Here is a 23,854-nt window from a genome sequence, read left to right on the forward strand (position 1 = left end):
GCACAAGATGTATTTTTAGCATTGTGGTGAAAGCACAATGTTAACAATACGGGATGGCGGGCGCATCCTAATTGCCCCCAGGGGACCCCTGCCCTTATGGCGGGCGATCCCTTGTACCGTGAGGATGGCGGGCGGGCAAAGTTCGCCCGCCATCCTAATGGGGGCCTTAAGTGTGCAGCCTCCACACTTCTGCTTGTGCAGCAATCTTCCTTCTTAGGATGAAGGCCGGGCCTGCAGAGCTGCATCTCAGTCTCAGCTCACAGCTGCTTCCATGATAACTCGGTGTGAAATGCCACGCACCCATTTCAACAAGGGCATGGTTTTTCATGGTTTAAATATTAAAACACTAGTCTTATCACATTTTGCTTGAGACACTAATTAGCAACTTTACTTAGTCTGGAGGGAAAGAGTCCTCTCTTACGAGCACATAATACAGGAAGGACATCGCCTCCTCATGTGTGTGTTCCTGGAACTAACAGTGTACACTATAGACCAACAATGTCTATTAAAAATAAATGTGTATATGACATTCTCTTGTGTTAGTGAAAAACATGTGCAAACCACCAACTCAGAAAGCTCTTAGTTCGGAAGGAAAACTAAAATGGAGACCAGTTGTAATAAATATAACAGCATAAAGACTCATCCTCTGGGTCAGCCTATGGGGCCTGATATGGACCTTGTCCACTGGGTCAACCTCTGATGCTTAATGTAGGCTTCAACCAATCGGAATCCCTTGTGTGCCAAATCAACTTTTGGTCCCGCAAGTGGGCACTGAACCACCCAACTGCTGTGAAAGTCATCGTCTGCTGAGTTAACCTCAGGGTCTCTGGCCTCTGAACCACTCAACCAACCAGTGTGAAAGCCATTGTCTGCTGATTCAACCTCTGTTCCCTAACTTGGGCCTAGAAGGGTTTTCTGATAGAAGTCTCCTAGAATTCTTAATAGAATATCAATGTAGACAATATCACGTGGGCAGAGTATTGTGTCAAAAATATAAAGCACCAAAATAACGAGAAGGTAAGTATAAAGTTACTATTCCAAACTCCTTGTCTTTGTAACGTGAATATATATATATATATTTTTTGTTTTGGAAAATATATGTAGAATTAGGTATAGTAAAACTTTGCTTTCCTATATAAACTTACCTTCCCAATGTTTTGGCCCTCAATATTCTTGACAAAATATTTTTTTCACAGAATATGTTTTGTTCAATATTGTATCCAAACACCCCCTGAACAACCCAACCAAGGTCAAGGCCCTCTTCCACTGAGTCAGCCTCTGAGTTCTGACCTGGGCCCTATCTTCTCAGTGCTTCTCCAGAGCCATTGCCAACTCCACCGGGGCCGATTCGGAGACCTCACTAAACCATCTTATCAGTAGTAGCAACAGACGGTGTATACAATAGCAGGGACATTAGCACGAGCTTATGATCCGCACTTACTGGGAATTTCTTGTTTGTGAGGAAATAATAGAATGTCCAATTCCTATCATGAATGGTTTCAGCAGGTTTCCCACACCTGTCAGCAAAGGATAGACACATGCTGATTCCTACAGTGTAGCACAGGTGCAGCCCAGGGCATCTATGGGCTTCACAGACCTGTTATTACTCGATCTCATGTTTCCAAACGCCACTTGTCCCTCTAAGAAGTTGATTGCCAACCCTTGTGGGTCACTCAACTAGTTAGCATGAGTGAGTCTCATTCATTATCAGAATTAACCTGACATATCACTCCAACAAATAAAAAAGGTCATGAACAACCGCGGTGAGGTGTCCCGTGCTGAGTCCATTTAAGCCACAGGTTCCACTCCTGATGATGCCCTTCCTTCAATTCCTTCATGTTTTAGCTTTGTGCCCATACTCTCCCCCGGAGCCGAAGCTTAGTTTCTCGGATGCTGTTCAGCAGGTCATGGGAATAATGCTGCTGGATCTATAGTTGTCATTGTTTATGGCCGGAATTACTAGGATATCTAATCGTCTTTTAAAATCCCGCTTTGATTGTAGATCAGGCTTCCCCAATCATTAGCTAGTGAGCTAATAGTAGCTCTTCAGCTGCCTGCAAGTAGTTGTCCAGTGTGCAGTCCAGTGAACATTTTCTTGGTTGAATTAATATAGCTATAACATAATTGAAAAGTATTGTCATGTATTCAACATGAAAATGGGTATATTTTGAGAATTCAAAAGCTGATAATTGGGAGAAAAATGGTTGAATTTCCTAAATATATTTAGAGCTGATATCTGAGTTCTAAAAATTCAATGGTGTTGGGAAGACTGTTACTAATAATATTTACTTGGTGCTTGGGACATTGGGTCTATGGTTGTTAATTATTACCCATGTAAAGGTATTCCACATCGACAAAGCATTTTTCTTACATTACCATTGGCAACCTTGCCTGATGCACTGAGGGGATCTCTGCTGTTAATCTTACATTTGGTGACCACTTATGCGATCCAGTCTGATGTGGTTACAATTACTTCTGTCATAATTTTACAGTAGCTCAGGAGTGTTTTCATTGAACATTAGTAGCTCTACAAATATTTCTAGCTGCCGTTTTCAGACAACCAACCTGCTCTGAATAGTACTTTTTTCACAGTAAATGTTTTGGACTCTAAAGACTCTCAGTCAAAAGCTTCAGGGGGGGCCAAGAGGCAGGGGCTGAGATAGGCAGTAGCTTGCCTGCGTTGGTCCGCCAGCTTCATTCCAAAATCAACCTATGAGCTTTTTAACTGCAGCAACCCTAAAATACCCGACTGGAGCTGAAAATACCGCAGCTGCTGGCACCAGACCTGACCTCCAATGGATCCTCGTTAAAGGATTTAAAGTGTACTCATTCCAAATATAGGGTCTTGAAAGAGTCCTGTATTGTTATTTTTTGTCTTCACCTCTCGAGTCAGGAGTAGGTAATTAGTGTGCCTGCTGCTTTCCTTGTGATACAGTTTCTCAGGTTCCCTATCCCAAATCGAAGCCTGATTCCCTGTTACCGGTGGTCAACAGGACAGGCACAAAAAGCACCATCTAACATTGATAGGACAGACCTCCGTATGTATCATAGCCATTACAGTCATGTGTAATCAAACCGAGGTTATCTAAAGTCACCAAGGGGCCAGGTAGGCTTAGATTGGTCCTGGTCTGATAAATGCATGTATACCAGAAGGTCACCACTCTTTGGCATGTCTTAGCTCTTGAGTTACACAGTCATCCAAGTAACAGCGTGAGCGTTCAAAAGAACCATAACTGATTTAATGAGCCATTGACAAATTAACTGTAATGGCAATGTGTTGTTACACATGCATGGCATAATGAGTGAGACAAGCATATGCTATCGGCAGTATCAACCAGAGAGCCGCACCTGCTGAATGGAGGAGGAGCTGCGATCCCATCCTGGACTGACCTTCTCACCCTTCGGAAGCCTGCTTTGGGAGCCCCTGCTTGCTAAGTGGAAAGGGCCGTCCCTTGGGCAGCAGCAGGCCCAGCCTGCTCTGCAGCAACCCACGGCAGAGGGAGGCCTAGATGCAGCCTGAGCAAGACAAAGGTGTGCAACTGCCTAGCTGGCTAGTACTAACTGGACCTGCCCTGGACCCTGCTGCTGACTACTTTTGGAGTGAATCCTAACCCCAACGTTTTGCCCCACAGGTCGTGGACACTTGACTGGTGTTAGAGTGCACTCCTCATGTCCCCAAAACACAGGAAGTGGACATTGTTTTCCAACTTTCTGCCCGGAGAACCGATGGGAAACCGGGTTTGCAGCCTAACATCGAATTGCCGATCAGCCTCAGCTTGCTGGTTTGCCCCACCAAAGGACATCTGACTTCTAGAAAAGTTTCAAAGTCCAATCATAGAGGGTTTTTAATAGACCAATGCTGAGCAACAACCTGTCAACGTCGAGGCTTTCATGGGCACAGACATTGGACTTTGCCTGCTCAGAGCTTTCTCGCCTTTATCGAGTACCTCGCACAGACCCCGCTCTTGAGCAACCGGCCGTAATTAAGCCTCACTTAGTATTCAGCTTGCAGATTGCCTCACTGACGACTAGTTGACAAACACTTTTTCTCTATAAAAGTGAATACGTCTGATGGTAAACTCTTGACTGGGATGAACCTGGCCCCTGTAGCCATCAGGCACTCTATTATTGTCATCCTTAACTTTCAAATTTAAACCGATCTAGCGCAAGCAGATAACTGCGGTGGGGATTTTGTGCTTTTTGGCGCTATTTTTAATTAAAACTCCATATCTCCAGTTCTATTTGTTGATTTTTTGCGTTAGCAGCGGTAATTATTTATTAAAATATTCTCAATTTTTCTAAATTCTTTTAGGATTTTTCTTGTGTTGTGTTTTTACTTTATTATCACTGTATTACTGTTTGAGTACTGCATAGATTCTTTACAAATTGCCTCTAAATTAAGCGTGATTGATTTTTGTCAAGCTAACAGAGGGTTACGCTCAGTTTTATATAGTGACATTTGTGGTTCCCCCTGACAAGGATTGCGATTATTATTTGAGGTAAGTTCTCATTCCCCTATACCAATTCTCCACTTTCTTAGGCTATTGATATGTGTACCTCTGCCTGCAGTATTTGGAGCTGCACTATATAGGGCCCGATTCACAGAACTAACTTAACTTAAGACAAAATCCTAAACTTACTACTTTTGGTATTCACAGAAGTTAGGATGTTGTCTTAAGTTTGTCTTAAAACAGACTTAAGTTAGGATTTTGTCTTAAGTCTGTCTTAAGACAAATTTAAGACAACATCCTAACCAAAAGTAGTAAGTTTAGGATTTTGTCTTAAGTTAGTTCTGTGAATCGGGACCATAGTAACATGCACACTGTGACATGGTCTCTTCACTATAAAAGCCACCTGTCCTGCATATGTAATGCGAGCAGGAACCCACGTTTGGTGAAATAGCCTGTATCACTGCAGTGAAATCTGCACCCTCTAATCTGTCTCTATATTTTGTTTATTGTGTTTTTCTGTAGTACAAGCATGGTCCCTGCAGACTCAAGAGTGCTCCACATCATTAAATAATTTGCAAGGAAAATCATTTTACAATATGTAGGGGTTAAAAAGCACCATTATTGCATTCACTACTTCATCTGATGTTCCATTCGAGACATTACCAGAGGTGGGGTTAAGTGTGTAATGCCAGAATATCACATTAAGTCCTCCATTACAGACATCATCGGAGGCGGGGCTTCGTTTCTGATGTCATCATATCACATGAAATCCTCTAAAAAGTAAAAAAGGGAGTAGATTTATTTTTCTGGGGGCATATTGCAGTTCTTAGTCATGTTTCTGGACAGAGTGTTGAGTAACAGTGATTGAAAAAGGTTAAAGGGAAGGGGGTGGTGGACACTCAGTCATCTGTGTGGTCTGTTGTGCTGCCACCTCCATACCAACTTGCAGTCCATGGTTAGCTTGCTGCCCCTGCTCCCCCTCACCCAATGCTATGTTGTCTGGGTTTGTGTCCCTGGTCTCTCCCTTCTGCACGGTGTGGTCTGTTGTGCCGATACTGCCACACCCACTGGTACTTAGTGGCTCATTTACTGCTCCTGCTCTTGCCTCTCTCACCCTCTGCCCCCCCGTCCAAGTCCATGTTTCTAACATCCTACCGTCGGAGTAGTCACAGAGAAATGCGGAAAATACTTTACTGACATGTTTCTGAGATTTCTCAATCTTTATACAAACTTGGTTGGACCACTGCCACTTTTGCCTTTGACGTATGTTGGAATAGACATAGGCAGTGCCAGTAAAGAGATTAATCATCTTTTCCAAGGGTTCTCTCATTTGAACTGAGAGAACTACCACTGTGATTGTGCCCAATGCATTTTCTTCGCAGCACACAATCCTTAAATTAATGCTGCATATATCTATCAAGCTAAACCTATGCTGCCTTTATCATAATTGCAAAAACAACACTTGATGGACTGAATGCAGAACAATGTCATACATTCACCCCAGTACCGAGATCTTGGCCTAATCCATCGTTTTTTTGCTCACCATGCCATTCCAGTTTGAACCCAGCCATATGCAAATCAGTCTAGACCCTGTGCCATTGCATGGTGAGCAAAAAAACGATGGATTTAGGCCCAGATCTCTATACTGGGGTGAATGTATGACATTGATCTGCATTCTGTCCATCAACTGTTGTTTTTGCATTTGTCACCCCGAGTGGGACGGGTATGCTCAGACGTGAGTCCCCTGCTCTCCATTCCACTGGAATAAAGCTATCCTGGCTGATGAGGGCTGAAAGCCTGAAACCGGTCCTAGGTTGCTTGTTTCCAGTCCAGGGAGGACCTGGCTTGGCACTTTGGGCTTGACTGTTCCCATAGGGCACAGGGTCAAGAATAAGGCACGGTGAGCAAAAAAACGATGGATTTAGGCCCAGATCTCTGTACTGGGGTGAGTGTATGACATTGTTCTGCATTCTGTCCATCAACTGTTGTTTTTGCCTTTATAATATTATCACAGCTGCGGAGGGGATGATTGCACTACTAGCTGGTATCGCTGGATGCAAAAAAGGTGTTTGACTCAGTACAATGACCTTTGCTGTTTTTAATCATGGATAAAATGGGGATCGGACCTACATTTTTTAAATGGACTCAACTACTTTATACAGACCCTAGGGCATGACTCTAAGTGAATAGGGTCTTCTCCAGGAAATTCACCATAAAGAGGGGCACAAGACAAGGAATTCCCCTGTTGCCGATGTTATTAGCTGTTGCGATAGAGGCTTTGGCTGAATGGATACAGGCTGGTGCCCATGTATGGGGCTAGCAATGGGACGTCACATGGGAGGAACGGATATCTCTATCTGCAGATAATATCATGTTCTAGTAGGCTTGGCAGAACCGGATGCCTTCCTGGTAAGGTTTTGGGAGAACTTTGCAGTATATGGGCTAGGAATAAAGTGGGAGAAATCCCTGACATCCCAATGGGAAGTTGGGCAATAGACAGAGGCCTTCCCTTACCTCATGCTACCCCGATCTGGGGCTATGGATATCTAAAGACAGGAGAACTCACTATGAAGACAATTTAGCCCCTCTCCTCCCTAGGCAGTAAAAGGCTATTGAACACTGGAGGGCACGATCACTAGAAGTCCGGGCAGAGCAGTGAGATTTAAAATGATCACACTACCCCGTGCATACTACTAAACAACCCGTACACCCTCTCTGATGAGATCTTCCTTACAATAAATAGATTATAAAGATCCCTACTGTTCTTAAATGGTTCACTATGGATAGCTATGCCCACCCTCCACAGATCTGTATACCAAGGGGGTGTAGAGCTACTGAATGTTCGTAAATACTACAAAGTGGCAATTTTTCATAGCAAATGGGCATACGTACCACTAGATGACCCAGCATTTCAGATTGATCTGGCCAGAATGGGCAAGAAAGGATACCTTCATGCACTGTATGGCGTGTGGAGGACGACATACCACTTGCAACCGCAACAGTCATATCTGTATGGCTAATAGAGAAATGGCATAGGAGAATAGACTTACCCCAAAGACCCCATAGTGGCTGGACACAAGACGTGGCACTGTGAGACGACAATATTGACCTATCCACACTAGATTGGTGTATTGACACAAATGGTATAGTGCCATTTGAGCAACTATGGTTCAAGTATGAAATGGCAAAAACACAAATATTTAAATACTTGCAATTACGCCTTGCATTACACGCATGCATTACAGGTGTGCGCTATATAAGTACACCTACATTTACATTTACATTACACGCGAGATTCCACTGAGAGAGGAGACCAAAGAAGATTCCACCCTAGTGATTAGAAAGACAAAGACATTCTCACGTACGACACATTGATGAGGAACACACAGGGTAAACTAGGCCAGCTGCGGGCACTTTGGCAGAGCGACATAGGGGGAGTTGAAGGAAAGAGGCGTTATAATTCCCAAGAGGAGTGGCCATAAAGGCGAGCTTCGGCCAAGTCCAATTTAAAATCCTGCATTGAATATACTATATCCGAGCCCTTCTGCACACAATAGGTAGGGCCAGAGATGATCAGTGCATGCAAGTTGTGGTCAGTAGTGCACCCTCCAACTCCTTACAATTTGGGAATGCCCTAAACTCCAATCATATTTGGTTGGAGTGGTTCAAAACCTAGAAGACACCACTGGAGTATATATTGATGCTCAAACATCCCTAGTAATAATAGGAATATGGAGGGACTCATGCACAACGTCATATATGTGAATACTGATTAATCTATGATTTATACTAGAAAAGAGAGAAATTGCCCAGAAGTGCCCAGCACAATATGCCCAAGGCTGTAAGCCTTGGCTTTGGGAATGGATGTGTGTAGGCAAGGGAAAATAATGATAGAAGGGGGTGCCGCAAAATGTAAGGGGAGGCTGGTCCACAGGGAGCTAGGGTTACAGAGGTCTCATATGAGAAATGAGAAAGAGGATTAGGGTGGATTGGACCTTGTAGACGGAGGCCAAAAGAAAAAGGTGGACACCTAGTTACCCAGAACTGTAGCATGCAGCAGAAAGACTTGCCTCAGTGAACTATGTGTGCAACATGTATTTTCAGGGTGGAGGGGTAGTGTGTGAGTATTGATGTAATGTTTTGCCTGACCACCATATGTCAACTTAAAACTTAAAATGTTCAATCCATACTAATATTATAAAGAGAGAGCCCAAACCTTTGAGGCGGGTAATCTCAGTAACCACAGCACCAATAACAACACCCAATACAGCGTTGGAAAGGGCAGTTGCAGCAGAAGGACATAGCCTATGCAGACGGCCACCATATACATTTAAAAGGTAAAAGAACCGTGCCAGTAAAGTAGTACCTTGTAGGCGTGTCTGCGTGGTGCTGTGGGCATGGGCTGGGGGCGTGACTAACGCTGGGGTCGTGTGGTACGGTCATCATATCGTGGGCTGTGGGCGTGTGCTGGGGGCATGTCAAACGCTGGGGGCGTGACAAACGCTGGGGGCGTGTGTCCGCCCTTCATGCCATGTGAGTCGTACATACAAGTGCCAATTACGTTGCTGCGCAGCATCAAGGGGCACGCTGGGGGCGTGACACGCTGGGGCCGTGAGAAACGCTGGGGGTGTTTGTCCGGCCTTCATGCCATGTGAATGCAATTGCGCCGCATCAAGGGGCACGCTGGGGGCGTGAGAAACGCTGGGGACGTGTGCTATGTTCCGCCCATCATGACATGTGGGTCGTACATTAATCAGAAGATCGTCTGCTGTGGCCGTGTACTGGGGGCGTGACAAAGGCGTTCAGCTGGAGGCGTTGTAAGTAACGTTACTGCAGTCTCTCCTGCGCGCTGTTACTGAACTCTCTCATTCAACGAAATTAAACGCGCCTGCTACCTTCAACCAAGGCTCTAGCCGGGCTCAGGCGGCGGATCAGTACACTAATTACACACGCCTGATAACATCAACCAGGGCTTCAGCTGGGCCTCAAGCGGGGGAACACGTGCCTGCTAACATCAAACAGGCCTGCATCTGGGCCTCAAGCGGGGGCACACGCAAATGAGTGTGTCAGCGGGGACAATTACTGCAGCCTCTCCTACTCGCTGTCACTCAACTCTCTCATTAAACGGATTTACCCGCGGCTGATAACTCTCTCATTCAACGACATTACATGCACCTGCTAACATCAACCAGGGCTGTAGCCGGGCTCAGACGGCGGATCACTACACCAATTCCACGCGCCTGCTAACATCAAACAGGGCTGCAGCTGGGCCTTCTCCGTCCCGATTCTAAAGAAACAAAAAATGTTGTCTACCGCGAGATTTTGAAATAAATTGCCCTTGCCAAATACACACATTACACTCATTCTATTTCGTACCCGGACAACGTCGGGACGGGCTGCTAGTACAAAATATGAGTAACTACTACATCTGAAGAATTTGAAATGTTGGTTCAAGTCTAAGAGTAGTCAGTTAGTAACACATGAAGACATACAAACCAAAGTCTAAAATTATGCCTAAAAAGTATTGGAAATTATTTAAGGTCTAGACATCTGTATAGTTTTAGGTTCTGGTGGAGGGCATGAGGACTGCAGAAGGTGAGAGAAGAATATCCAGACAAAAAATTAATTTGCCTGTCCCTGCTTTTATACAAAGGTCTCTGGAAGCTCATTATGTAACATGCAGAACAAAGTTAGCATGGGTTGGAGTTGTGTCAGACAGCTGCCAAACACTGCATCTCGAGCCATCTTTACTTTCCTCTGCAACATCCTGAGAAAGAAATTGGAGCTGAACCTGAGTTAAGGGCTTTTAAGAATTGGGCTCCTAAATAGGTCCAGGATTAACCAGTGTTTGTTTATGTTCATGTTTCCCACAATCTTGTTGAAACTGCGCACACTGATTTGCCATTATGAATATTTCTTGGAAATACTAGTATGTATCAACACATTTTATTAGATTATGCTTCACAGAAATTATACCTAATATTTTACAGTAGTTTAATAAAACTTTATTTCTTAGTGGCATTTTTTAAACATTTTATTTTGAAAGCAAGTAATCATCAATCTCGCTTTCAAACTTCTGCAAAATTTTGCATCTTATCAGAGAGCACTCTGGGAGCATTAATTGTAGCCTCATATTGTTAAACTATGCAAACGTAGGTCCACATTTTTATACTAGAGCCAATATCAGCAGTAAAGTACAAGCTTACATCACCTCACCTGTATCTATCATTCATTACAAAACAATAAGGGAAGTACAGAGGAGTTGATAGAATCACCCTCCAAAACGATGTACATAAACAAAGAGATTCTATCAATGTGTGAACATGTATTTTATTTGTTGGTTTTGCAGTGATGAAAATATAGTGAAAAATACTCTCTCTTAGGGTGATAAAGATGAGAGCGCTATGTGCTTTTTAAAATACCCCTCACACACTAAAAAAATCCAGTAGTGTCATGCTTCATCATTGGGGTCTTCCCGTCCCTCTACGGGGCGGGGCGTGCTACGACCTGACCGACTACGCGGGAGCACTGAAGTGGTGACAGGACTATGTGATGGTGCAAGGTGTCAGTGAAAGTGTAGGGACCTAACAATGTGTGTGAGTACAAAAATTAAAAATCCTCTGGCTAGTAGAAAAAAACAATTTATTAGCTTCTCTAGCTGGGGACGTTAAGAAGGGGGTTTTGGGGTTGAGCCGATCGCTGCAACCTGGTCTACATGTTTCGTAGGCAGTCCCCTACTGCCTACTCATCAGGACCTTCTACTGGTCCCTACGAAAATAAGCTCAGTTGCTAAGTGTTGTCAGCCTGTCTTCCTAAAAACTAACAGTAAAATTCCACTGTTAGTTTTTGCTTCAGGGCATGAGCTGGCCCCTGGGAAGCAAAAATTATCAAAAATAGTGACCCAAATGTGGTCTCTGTAAAGAAAAGGGAAAAAAAGGGAAACACAGATATTTACATTTGTAGCTGTCGATTTTGCGCTTTCATTGTTGTTTGCGCCACAATTTCACTCATCAAATCCATTCACCCATTACACAAAGAATAACTTTAGACTTTATGGACAGAGTGATGGATCAGTCTGCCATCCCCTGGCTGTCCGTAGGTGATGACGAACAGTGGACGAAAAGCACACAGATGTTCATAGTAGTAACTGTGGTTTGTCACTGCGCTTTCATAATTGTCTGCGCCACAATTCTTCTTTTCAAATTTCATTAGCCCATTGCCTAAAGCCCTAATGCAAGACTTTATGGACAGAGTGATGGTTCAATCTGCCATCCCCTGCCTGTCCGAGTAAATCCCCGAACTTATACGTGCCCTTTGTAGTTAGGGCTGTTTCTGTCTCCACACACACACTATCGCGACTCAATACATGCAACGATATCTCACAGGATTAAAAAGGAGGAGCCCGATCTCTCATACTAGTCTTGAGGTTATGGTCAATGAATCAATAAAAGTCCCCACAAACCGGGACGCACCCCTACATTAGAATGGTAACCATACATACTGTTGTGGCAAGCGCGTGGTGCCCCATGAGCTGACAATCGGTAGGAATTCACCGCGGCGCTCTGCGAAGAAAGAGAGCCACGCCCTTAGCGTTTTTGTACACACTGTGCGAGGAGTAAAAAATATGTCTCAAAACCCACTCGTTTTAAGACCTGGGGTAAAGGTCTGTAACTTACATTGTCCGCATAGTCCCTAAGTCTTACTTCTACCAGTGTTGCCGCTCTGCTGAATGCTCGCGTGTTGGGAGCGGTGAATCATTTAAGCTTCACTGCGCGCTGGTGCCGGGTGTGTCAAAACACTAGCGCGCTAACTCAAAATGGCCGCCCGTAATGGAACGCGGAAGGGTAGAAATCCGGAAGTCTACCTTCTATTTCTATTGGTACTCAGATTTTGCCTGCACAATGTAAATCTTAATGCAAATTAGATCGCTATTAACAAATTGTGACAGAGGAGATTATACAACAATAAGTTAGTGCAAAAGCCCTAATATTATGAACAGGTCGATTGTAGTGGACCTAGATTGAGAGGTATGTGTGTTTAGCAAAATGCGGGAAACATGTATGATAGGTGAGTAGAATTCAGCTTGGAATATTTACGCAGGTTTCTGCCCAGAGTTGGGAAAAGATGTATTGGTTATACAGATTAAACAGCGAAAATCGCTGTGAGATATGTTTATGGAAAACATAATTATTATGTGGTTTGAGACTTGACCCCTGTGCTAAGGTTGGGCACAGTAGTCATACACCAGTGGTGCTTTGTTCCAAAGGGGGGGGGGGGGGGGTTCCCACATGCCAGTAGAGTTGGTAACTTAAAAGGGACCTCTGTTAATATCTTGGCCACGGTTAGGGGTGGTGCCTCAGAGAGTGGGGGTTCTTTTGGGGTACGGGGGTTCTATAACTGACCCCACGGAATTTCATCGTTCAACCCATTTTTGTTGGACTGGACACGAAAAACCCATCTCTGTTCCTTTTCAAGGAGATGTCTTTCGTTGTCGATCTGTTCAATTACAGTCCACAGTATGTCTTCAGGTTTGTGACCACTTTCCAGGAAGTGGTTTGTTAATTTGGTGCTGGACTTTTTGCACTTGATTGTGCTTTTGTGTTCACCTATTCTTAACTTCACTGCCCTGCTCGTCATGCCAATGATAAGGATGTCGTCAATATACCTCTTCCAGGTCAGGATCTTTAGCCGGAATGGGTTACTGATGTTTAGTATCTTTGTTGCCTGGCTCTCAAGGAGAATTTCTTTGAGTACAACGGCACTTTGTACCTTCAAAAGCATGGGACCAGCATGGGAAGCACATTTGCTCCAAGCATAGCTGGTCTCTATGTTCACCACCTGGAGGCAACAAAGATACTAAACATCAGTAACCCATTCCGGCTAAAGATCCTGACCTGGAAGAGGTATATTGACGACATCCTTATCATCTGGGATGGCGATGATAAGAGCGCTCAACAGTTCCTGACATGGCTTAACTATCAGGATGAATTCCTCAAATTCACCAGCGTCACAACAAAAACCAATCTGGTATTCCTGGATCTGAACATCTTCCCCAAAAATGGCAGATTGATGACAACAACCCATTTTAAAAGTACTTCCAAGAACTGTCTCTTGATGTTTCAGAGCTTTCATCCGAAACACTTGAGGGATAACCTCCCCTACGGCCAGTTCCTGCGACTTCGCAGGAACTGTACGGAAGTTGCCAATTTCAAAACTCAGTCAGAAGACCTAAAGAAAAAGTTGAAAATGAGGAACTACCCACCTAGGATCATTGATCAAGCCTACAAGAGAGCAAGGAATAACTGCAGAGAAAGCCTCCTGGAGGACAAAGTCAAAAAAGTGGAAGAGCATAGACCCATTTGTGTGACCACGTACAACACCAACTCTGACCAGGTGAGCAAAATAATTAACAAGAACTGGAAGATCCTCAACAGTGGGGGCCTGGAAATTCCAAAACCTATGTTCTCGCACAAAAGAGCACAGAGTGTCAGGGACATATTGGTCCATACCAGACCCAAGGCCAACAGGGTGAACAACACTGGTAATCCAAACTTTGTACAAGGGCATTACCCCTGTGGCGGATGTAAGGTATGCTGTTTGACCAGGAAAAGCAAGAAATTGACCTTCAACAACGGGACAACATGGGAACAAAGAACATTTAGCAACTGCAATATTTCCAATGTTGTGTATCTCATCACTTGTCCCTGCAAACTCGAATACATTGGCATGACGGGCAGGGCAGTGAAGTTAAGAATAGGTGAACACAAAAGCACAATCAAGTGCAAAAAGTCCAGCACCAAATTAACAAACCACTTCCTGGAAAGTGGTCACAAACCTGAAGACATACTGTGGACTGTAATTGAACAGATCGACAACGAAAGACATCTCCTTGAAAAGGAACAGAGATGGGTTTTTCGTGTCCAGTCCAACAAAAATGGGTTGAACGATGAAATTCCGTGGGGTCAGTTATAGAACCCCCGTACCCCAAAAGAACCCCCACTCTCTGAGGCACCACCCCTAACCGTGGCCAAGATATTAACAGAGGTCCCTTTTAAGTTACCAACTCTACTGGCATGTGGGAACCCCCCCCCCCCCCTTTGGAACAAAGCACCACTGGTGTATGACTACTGTGCCCAACCTTAGCACAGGGGTCAAGTCTCAAACCACATAATAATTATGTTTTCCATAAACATATCTCACAGCGATTTTCGCTGTTTAATCTGTATAACCAATACATCTTTTCCCAACTCTGGGCAGAAACCTGCGTAAATATTCCAAGCTGAATTCTACTCACCTATCATACATGTTTCCCGCATTTTGCTAAACACACATACCTCTCAATCTAGGTCCACTACAATCGACCTGTTCATAATATTAGGGCTTTTGCACTAACTTATTGTTGTATAATCTCCTCTGTCACAATTTGTTAATAGCGATCTAATTTGCATTAAGATTTACATTGTGCAGGCAAAATCTGAGTACCAATAGAAATAGAAGGTAGACTTCCGGATTTCTACCCTTCCGCGTTCCATTACGGGCGGCCATTTTGAGTTAGCGCGCTAGTGTTTTGACACACCCGGCACCAGCGCGCAGTGAAGCTTAAATGATTCACCGCTCCCAACACGCGAGCATTCAGCAGAGCGGCAACACTGGTAGAAGTAAGACTTGGGGACTATGCGGACAATGTAAGTTACAGACCTTTACCCCAGGTCTTAAAGCAAGTGGGTTTTGAGACATATTTTTTACTCCTCGCACAGTGTGTACAAAAACGCTAAGGGCGTGGCTCTCTTTCTTCGCAGAGCGCCGCGGTGAATTCCTACCGATTGTCAGCTCATGGGGCACCACGCGCTTGCCACAACAGTATGTATGGTTACCATTCTAATGTAGGGGTGCGTCCCGGTTTGTGGGGACTTTTATTGATTCATTGACCATAACCTCAAGACTAGTATGAGAGATCGGGCTCCTCCTTTTTAATCCTGTGAGATATCGTTGCATGTATTGAGTCGCGATAGTGTGTGTGTGTGGAGACAGAAACAGCCCTAACTACAAAGGGCACGTATAAGTTCGGGGATTTACTCGGACAGGCAGGGGATGGCAGATTGAACCATCACTCTGTCCATAAAGTCTTGCATTAGGGCTTTAGGCAATGGGCTAATGAAATTTGAAAAGAAGAATTGTGGCGCAGACAATTATGAAAGCGCAGTGACAAACCACAGTTACTACTATGAACATCTGTGTGCTTTTCGTCCACTGTTCGTCATCACCTACGGACAGCCAGGGGATGGCAGACTGATCCATCACTCTGTCCATAAAGTCTAAAGTTATTCTTTGTGTAATGGGTGAATGGATTTGATGAGTGAAATTGTGGCGCAAACAACAATGAAAGCGCAAAATCAACAGCTACAAATGTAAATATCTGTGTTTCCCTTTTTTTCCCTTTTCTTTACAGAGACCACATTTGGGTCACTATTTTTGATAATTTTTGCTTCCCAGGGGCCAGCTCATGCCCTGAAGCAAAAACTAACAGTGGAATTTTACTGTTAGTTTTTAGGAAGACAGGCTGACAACACTTAGCAACTGAGCTTATTTTCGTAGGGACCAGTAGAAGGTCCTGATGAGTAGGCAGTAGGGGACTGCCTACGAAACATGTAGACCAGGTTGCAGCGATCGGCTCAACCCCAAAACCCCCTTCTTAACGTCCCCAGCTAGAGAAGCTAATAAATTGTTTTTTTCTACTAGCCAGAGGATTTTTAATTTTTGTACTCACACACATTGTTAGGTCCCTACACTTTCACTGACACCTTGCACCATCACATAGTCCTGTCACCACTTCAGTGCTCCCGCGTAGTCGGTCAGGTCGTAGCACGCCCCGCCCCGTAGAGGGACGGGAAGAACCCAATGATGAAGCATGACACTACTGGATTTTTTTAGTGTGTGAGGGGTATTTTAAAAAGCACATAGCGCTCTCATCTTTATCACCCTAAGAGAGAGTATTTTTCACTATATTTTCATCACTGCAAAACCAACAAATAAAATACATGTTCACACATTGATAGAATCTCTTTGTTTATGTCTATCATTCATTAACCTTGGGCCACGGTCTCAGTGCTGGCCTAACTATGTATTTGCAAGTTGGGGTTGATGTGGAGTTCACAACAGGTGAATTTATTAATAAAGACGCAATCTCGTTCACATAAATAAATGTATTGTTTTTCATATCAACTTCAACTTTTTCCATATTTACAGACACAAGTGTTACCTTAACTGCAGACAATGCCCTTCTCTGATCCATAATGTTGTACTGTAAACTGGCAGTTAACATGTTTGTGCTGCGGGGATTTGGGCCTACTTGTCCCAAGGACAAAATAAACATGAAAACTTCATCGAAGTTCTTCACCTTTGTCTCAGGCTATAACACTGTAAAGGGTCGTGAATGGCTACTGCATTTGCTCCACTAGGTAATAAAGGTGTATTAGGATGTTCTGACCTCATGAAGAAGAATTTTCTAATAGCTTTCTAGCCCACTGTAGATGGGTATTAGTACGCCTCACTTGTTAGAGATCTCCACTTTTGGCAGAGGTTTATACCATTGGAGTCAGTCTGTAATGGCATGTATAGCATGGTACAGCAAGCTGTCTCTAGGGGCAGAATGTTCTAATAGCTGTATAGCCGTCTGGAGCACTGTAGGCATTAAAATCCTACGCCCATGTTATAAACCTGTGCCTTAAGCTAAATTGAAGGTCTTCATTTTTGGTGAGGTTAGCAAGGTTTTAAATGTGATGCTATCATTCGTTCACCTTTAATGCCAGAAGTTCTCAGAGAAAACTTTGACATACTATTTGGAGGAAAGCATATCTTAATCCTTGGTGATTTTATTCATCTGACTCCTGTAAAAGGCCAGCCCGTTTTTCACAAGCTTCTCCGTGAGCAAACAAGGAACTGTTTAGTCAGTATTTAAAATGTGAATATTTTGCAAAATTTTCAATATGCTAAATTAACTAAGAACAAGATACAGACTGCAGATGTGAAGTATGGCAGCATGCTAAAATATATTAGAATAGGTGTAGTAAATTAAGAAGCTAAATGGACTCCCAAATTCATACATTAGTTGTTCTCTTAATTGATATCAAACCACCTCCAAGTGTAATGGAGGAGAAAAGTTACAGATTGTGTGCCTCATGCCAACGTTGGATGAATGTGCACAGTATAATATAGAAATATTACAGTTAGAAAAGCAGGAAATTATTCAGATTGCCTCAGTAGGCAAGATGGAGTATCAAGGATTAAACTTACAACTGTGTCAAAAAGTGGTGAAGAAACTCCACAACCTATAAGTCAGTTTCGCATATAGCTGGTTTTGAAAAGGCTCTGTAAAAATGTAAGGATTATTTTGTGCCGTTATATGAATGACAAATGCAAAAACAACAATTGATTGAATGACAAATGCAAAAACAACAATTGATTGACAGAATGCAGAACAATGTCATACATTCACCCGAGTACAGAGATCTGGGCCTAAATCCTTTGTTTTTTTGCACTCCACACCACCCCAGTTCAGACATGGCCATATGCAAATCAGTCTGACCCTGTGCCTCATGGGAACAGTCCAGTCCAAACTACCAAGCCATGTCTTTCCTGGACCGGAATCAAACATCCTAGGACCGGTTTCTGGCTATCAGCCGTCATCAGCCTGGATAGCTTGACTCCAGTGGTGTGGAGAGCATGGGACTCACGTCTGAGCAATAGTTATATGAATGACAAGCATGGCCTAGTAAATGGAGCAATGGATAATGTGGTAGATTTCAGCACATATCCCAGCACAGCTAAATTTGAGTCAGTTTTGGAAAGGTTTGACTATATAGAGGAACTAGAACAAATAGGAAGGTGCAGTGCCCAATTCCTGTTAGTGAAAGATCTTTATGAGCAGAGTTAAAAATGTTCTCAGTGTTTATCTTATGCTATCACTATACCAGATCTGCCAACTAATGAACATTTTTCATTGTGTGATTGGGGGGGGGGGCGTAGGGGGCATGGCTTAGTGCCAATTATGGCCAGAGGCACTTTTTAGTTCACCACCTCCACCGGGCAACACCAAAAAACAAAGCCTTGGAGGCTGCCGCTGATATCCTGGGGAGGTTTCACATCCTGTAATGGACATCGACTGCTCAATGCTTCCAAACAATTTTCAGCGAATTGTTTGGACACCGTGTGATATAGGCTCCTCACCGGGTGACAACTGATAAGAGCCGATATTGGGACCGTGTGAGTTTGTAGGTCGGACTATACATAAATCACAAGGATCAAGTATGGATGCAGCAATGATAAATATAGGCCAAAATGTTTTAGGCCAGAACGTTTTTAAAGAAGGAATATCTTATGTTAAGTCACAAGTCAGGTCACTTTCTGGACTGTGCCTTCTTGGCTTTTATGAGAGCAATGTAAATACATACATCTCATGTATTAGAGAGAGCAATTGTTTGAGAAGTTTGTTTGCACCGCATGTGTCAGAGAGTGACTAACGTGATAATCAGCGCGGCAGGAGCGATGCACTATGCTTGTCCTTCAACACCCCCTGATGCTCAACCAAGAAAGTTGTACACAGCACTCATTCTGGAGGAACACCAAAGGGAATGGGGACAAAATAAGAAAATAGCCAACTGCTGACTGTATGACAGGTTCCTTGTATCACTCTTGAGGTTTGTCTGTCATCTGCTTCTCAGTGTGCAAGTGCCTGAACAGCAAAAAAAACAGATTATTAGTTTTTCCTAACAACCCCTTTACAGCTTTTATTTTATTGTTTCAATCATTTACATAATTTCTCTCAGTCTACACGCAATATACATGTTCATTCGCATGAGAATCCTTTAAAACGTTAGTTCTGTCTCTTCTAGTTGTTTCTGAGCATATAGCCAAACAGAACACAGCACACACTGCTTGGTTTCCTTAATGTCTCTCTTTGGTTAGGGCAGATTGCGAGATTCACCAAATAATAATTGTGAAAATAATCAAGAATCTTGCATTTTTGTCCACCAAGTTCTTTTACTGATGCTCAATCATGATTCTTTGTCTCAAATTCCTGACTTTTATACATGCATAAAGGAGGTAAACATTAAGGGGTATATTCTCAAGGACTTATCGCCGAGTTATCTGCACTTTAGTGCAGCAAAAGTGGCAAAAGAATTATCACCCCATTCTCAAGCTGGTGCAAACTGCCGCTATCGCCAGTTATCCAGAGATAGCTTCCGCAAAAAACATCGCCACAGATGAGAGCGACAACTAATGCTAATGATATGCAGAGTAGGCGTTCCCGTGTAAAAACACACGAAAACACCACTCCGCGATATTCTCACCGATCAGCCAGATCGGCGAAGCGATCCAAAAACAGGCGATTAGGAGCGATAGCAGCAGGGAATTAACACCTGCCTTTTACTGGTGTTAAGCAAGACGACAACTTGCAGTATGAAAGGGAGCCCAGCCTAAGCCACATCAGCAGTCTAACACATGTCATGGAGCTACTGATCATGCAGCTCGGAGACCCAAGAGGCCCACAACACCCACCGCCACCACCCCCAGACTCATCCCCCCCAGGACCACCTCCCCTTGGACCTCCCCCCAGACTACCACTGAGACAGTGGTCCTTCTGAAAACGCACCAGCCTCACAGACATAACGCCAGAGGAAGTCATTGCCCAGTACAGGCTCAAAAGGACAGCCATCCTCCGCATCCTGACCCATATTGCCCACAGGCTGACGGTACCAACACAGCGGACAACCAACCTCCCTCTGAAGACAATGCTGCTGGCTGTGATGCATCTGTTGGCCTCTGGTACCTTCCATGTATTAGAGAGAGCAATTGTTTGAGAAGTTTGTATGCACCGTATGTGTCAGAGAGTGACTAACGTGATAATCGGCCCGGCAGGAGCGATGCACTATGCTTGTCCTTCAACACCCCCTGATGCTCAACCAAGAAAGTTGTACACAGCACTCATTCTGGAGGAACACCAAGGGGAATGGGGACAAAATAAGAAAATAGCCAACCGCTGACTGTATGACAGGTTCCTTGTATCACTCTTGAGGTTTGTCTGTCATCTGCTTCTCAGTGTGCAAGTGCCTGAACAGCAGAAAAAACAGATCATCCATTAGCCATCCTCCGCATCCTGACCCACATTGCCCACAGGCTGACGGTACCAACACAGCGGACAACCAACCTCCCTCTGCAGACAATGCTGCTGGCTGTGATGCATCTGTTGGCCTCTGGTACCTTCCAACCAACAACCGCCAGAGTCGGAGGAGTCTCACAGCCAGCCCTATCTAAGTTCATCACAACTGTCTTGGAAGCCATCATCAGCTTGGTACCCCAGCACCGTCACTCCCCCACACTACACAGGAACAGCTGGAGACCAAGCAAGGCTTCTACGCCATAGGTGGCTTCCCGCACGTGTTGGGGGCAATTGACTGCACACATTTCCTACTTGTGCCCCCTGCCGACACTGCATACAATTACAGCAACAGAAAGCACACGCATTCCATCAATGTGCAGGAAATAGTGGACCACCGGGGACTCTTCACCAACGTTGTCGCCAATTACCCAGGCAGTGTGCATGATTCCTACATCTTCCGACAGTCCATCATCAACCAGCGCTTCGAGGGTGGCACCTACGGAAATGCACTGCTCGTTGGTAAGTACCAAATGAACATACCACACACCTCAACTTCACAATCATGCAACTCACAACTGTGGGAATGCACATGTTACAACATCACATACAACATGCCAAACAACATGCCCACCTACCAGACACGACAACACAAGGGATTGTGGTAACAGGGGCCAGCATGTAGACAAATCATCCACGTCGTGGCACCTCTGTCACACAATAGCAGGATGTGGTGAGAGGTGGGAACCAAGTATGTGCGAAGGGAGGCAAGTGACCCATGAATCAGAATGAATACAATGATGGGGTGATGTGCTAGACAGACTCAAGAAATGCAGAGCACAGACATGTCCATGTGGACATATACTCCTGGTGAATGTGGTGTCGTAGACAGTGGACGCAACCATGTTACCTCAGCCAGTGGGGTACACCTTGGACATGTAGCTATGTCGTCCCCCCTGTAAGCATAAGCGGAGTGTGCTTGGCCAGCGTAGGAGTGTAAATTAATAGCCCGGGCTCAGGGCGTGGTTCACTTCAGGGATGGCAACCAAAGCAACTACTGTGTGTGTCTCTGTGGCCACCATATGCCTACACACACGTGGCCGACCACCTTCAATGGACAATATCACAGTGTCATTGTCAGGCTTGTGGACATGCACAGACAGTCATGACAATCGTGTGTCTTAGGAGTGCAAGTGATGCAGCTGCGCAGCGCACCCAAGTAAATAGGCTTGGGGGGGGTGAGGAGCAGCTGTGAGGCAACGGAATACACATGGATGCCGCTCATTTGCCACATGCAAGACATGTCAAACATGAATCCCAAATTCCCACACATCACACACCAATATACTAATAAGCCTGCCAACACAATGCAGAACCACCGATTGACACATCTCTCTCCCCTGTCACCGGTGATCAAGGATATGCACTCTGCCCGTGGATGATGACACCCCTCCGAGCCCTGAACACCCAGGCCCAGAGGCAATACAATGTGGCCTACAAACGTACCAGGGGCATCGTGGAGTGCTCATTTGGCGTGTTGAAGTCATGTTTCAGGTGCCTGGATATCTTAGGTGGAAGACTCCTTTACAGCTCGCAAATAGTGTAGAAGATGATCATTGCATGTTGTGTGTTGCACAACATATGTGTACGCACCAATGCCCCATGAATCCATGTGCCAGATGCACCGGACGATGAGGATGAAGCAGGAGGACCACACCCCAGTGCAGCAGGGACACTATCATTAACAATTTCTTCACATGAGCACTTCACGTTGGGACTGTCCTTAGCAATCATGGGACAGGACACAATGACCACAGGCACAGCATCTGCAAATAAATTCATTCCAAGGCACATTCCCTGTGTGCATGTCACTCCTCTGCATTAGCACATCACTCTGACAAGTGTAAGTGCAACATTTAGTGCTGACAATTTCTCCAGTGGCAATTAGATGGTGGCAGGATCCTGTTTTCCTGCGGACTGAACCGCGTCTTCCTCTTTTTCTTCTCCTTGCCCTTCCCTGACCCCGAGGTCCCAGACTGGTCCTCTGTGGGGCTTGTGGGGATCTGGTTGTCCTCTGTACCTGCTCCGGCTACCTCCATGGTGCTTCGCAGTTGTTTATGTTATGTTTGTGTTTTTTGCTGCCGTATTTATACTGATTTTTGCAGCCTGACTTGTGGGACTTGCAGGCCTAGCCCTGCTTATCGCTGACTTTTTTATCGCAGTTCGGCTCAATGCAACTTTTTTTGCGTTCGGGTTTGAATTTGCATCGCCGACCCAGTAATGTTATCGCTGACATTTGACGCGTTATGGGGACACTATCACATGTTACCGCCGTGTTGAGAATGTGACGTTGACACAGAGTTATTTTCCCGCGATAGAGAGCGATATGTGAAATTGCGTTAACCTATTTTGGCGATGATTATCGCACGTTCTTGAAAATATACCCCTTAATTTACTTAGCTTTCTCTTGTTTCTCTTATTTCTTGCAGTTCATTGGGAAGTCTCTCCAGGAGGAGCAAGGTTCACAGAAAAAGAAGATTTCCTGAATGCGCAGGTAACCTGGGTTGGTGGTAAAAACATGGGTGATGTCTTCACTGGAACTTCGATTGCCTGGCAACAGGTGTGGTCCAAGGGAATGGTATTTATACCCTCCTGAAATCTAAGATGGCTTCCATCATCACACAGCTTTTTCAAGAACCTTCTGGCTTGTTCCAGAATGTTTTCCCTGAGCTATCAATGTTTATTTACTGGCTTGTTCCAGAACCTTCTGGATTGTTCCAGATAGGTTGCAATGTGCTGCAAAAGTGTACCTATAAGCATTTCGTTGACAACCTTGTTTCCTTTTACCAAGTCTTAAATATGTTTGTTTGTTAGTTCTATTACGATTTAACACTTGTGACTCCCCCTGCCCTCAAAGCTTGGGGCCCCTCTTTTTGCATCTCCAAGAACATACCCAAAAGACAATCCCCCTGGGATGTGCTGTGAAACATCTGACTCTGTAAGCTGGGTGGCCATGACTGTACCTGTTGGGCAGTACTCAATTCCTCAAAATTGTGCATTCTCTAACATACAGAAGTTTGAGAGAAGCACAGCAGACAAGAAAGGCACAAAAGTCAGAAAGGCAGAGCTTCATCAACATAAAGTTGAAAGCGGATAAAGTAAAGGTTATGATAGTATCTCAATTTTCTAATTTAAATGGAGTAAAAAGTTACTGTAATGTAATTGTAGATGTTTTATTTCAGTTTAC

General features: G+C 44.4%; 1 protein-coding gene and 1 pseudogene across 2 annotated transcripts in view; one reads left to right on the plus strand and one right to left on the minus strand.

Annotated features, from left to right (window-relative positions):
* LOC144771821 (aldehyde dehydrogenase family 3 member B1-like) overlaps positions 1-23,854 on the plus strand; it is a 295,143-nt gene that overhangs the window by 73,422 nt on the left and 197,867 nt on the right. Inside the window, exon 2 of one of the 2 annotated variants that reach the window (XM_078656114.1) lies at positions 23,097-23,161. The exons of the other annotated variant lie outside the window; for it this stretch is intronic. Within the exon in view, the coding sequence (XP_078512240.1) occupies positions 23,154-23,161 (8 nt within the window). The 5' untranslated portion in view covers positions 23,097-23,153. The remainder of the gene's footprint in view (positions 1-23,096; positions 23,162-23,854) is intronic. 2 annotated transcript variants of the gene reach the window in all.
* On the minus strand, positions 1,269-3,341 carry LOC144777035 (18S ribosomal RNA; annotated as a pseudogene).

The sequence above is a fragment of the Lissotriton helveticus genome, chromosome 1_1, assembly GCF_964261635.1.
Source record: "Lissotriton helveticus chromosome 1_1, aLisHel1.1, whole genome shotgun sequence".
NCBI lineage: Eukaryota > Metazoa > Chordata > Amphibia > Caudata > Salamandridae > Lissotriton > Lissotriton helveticus.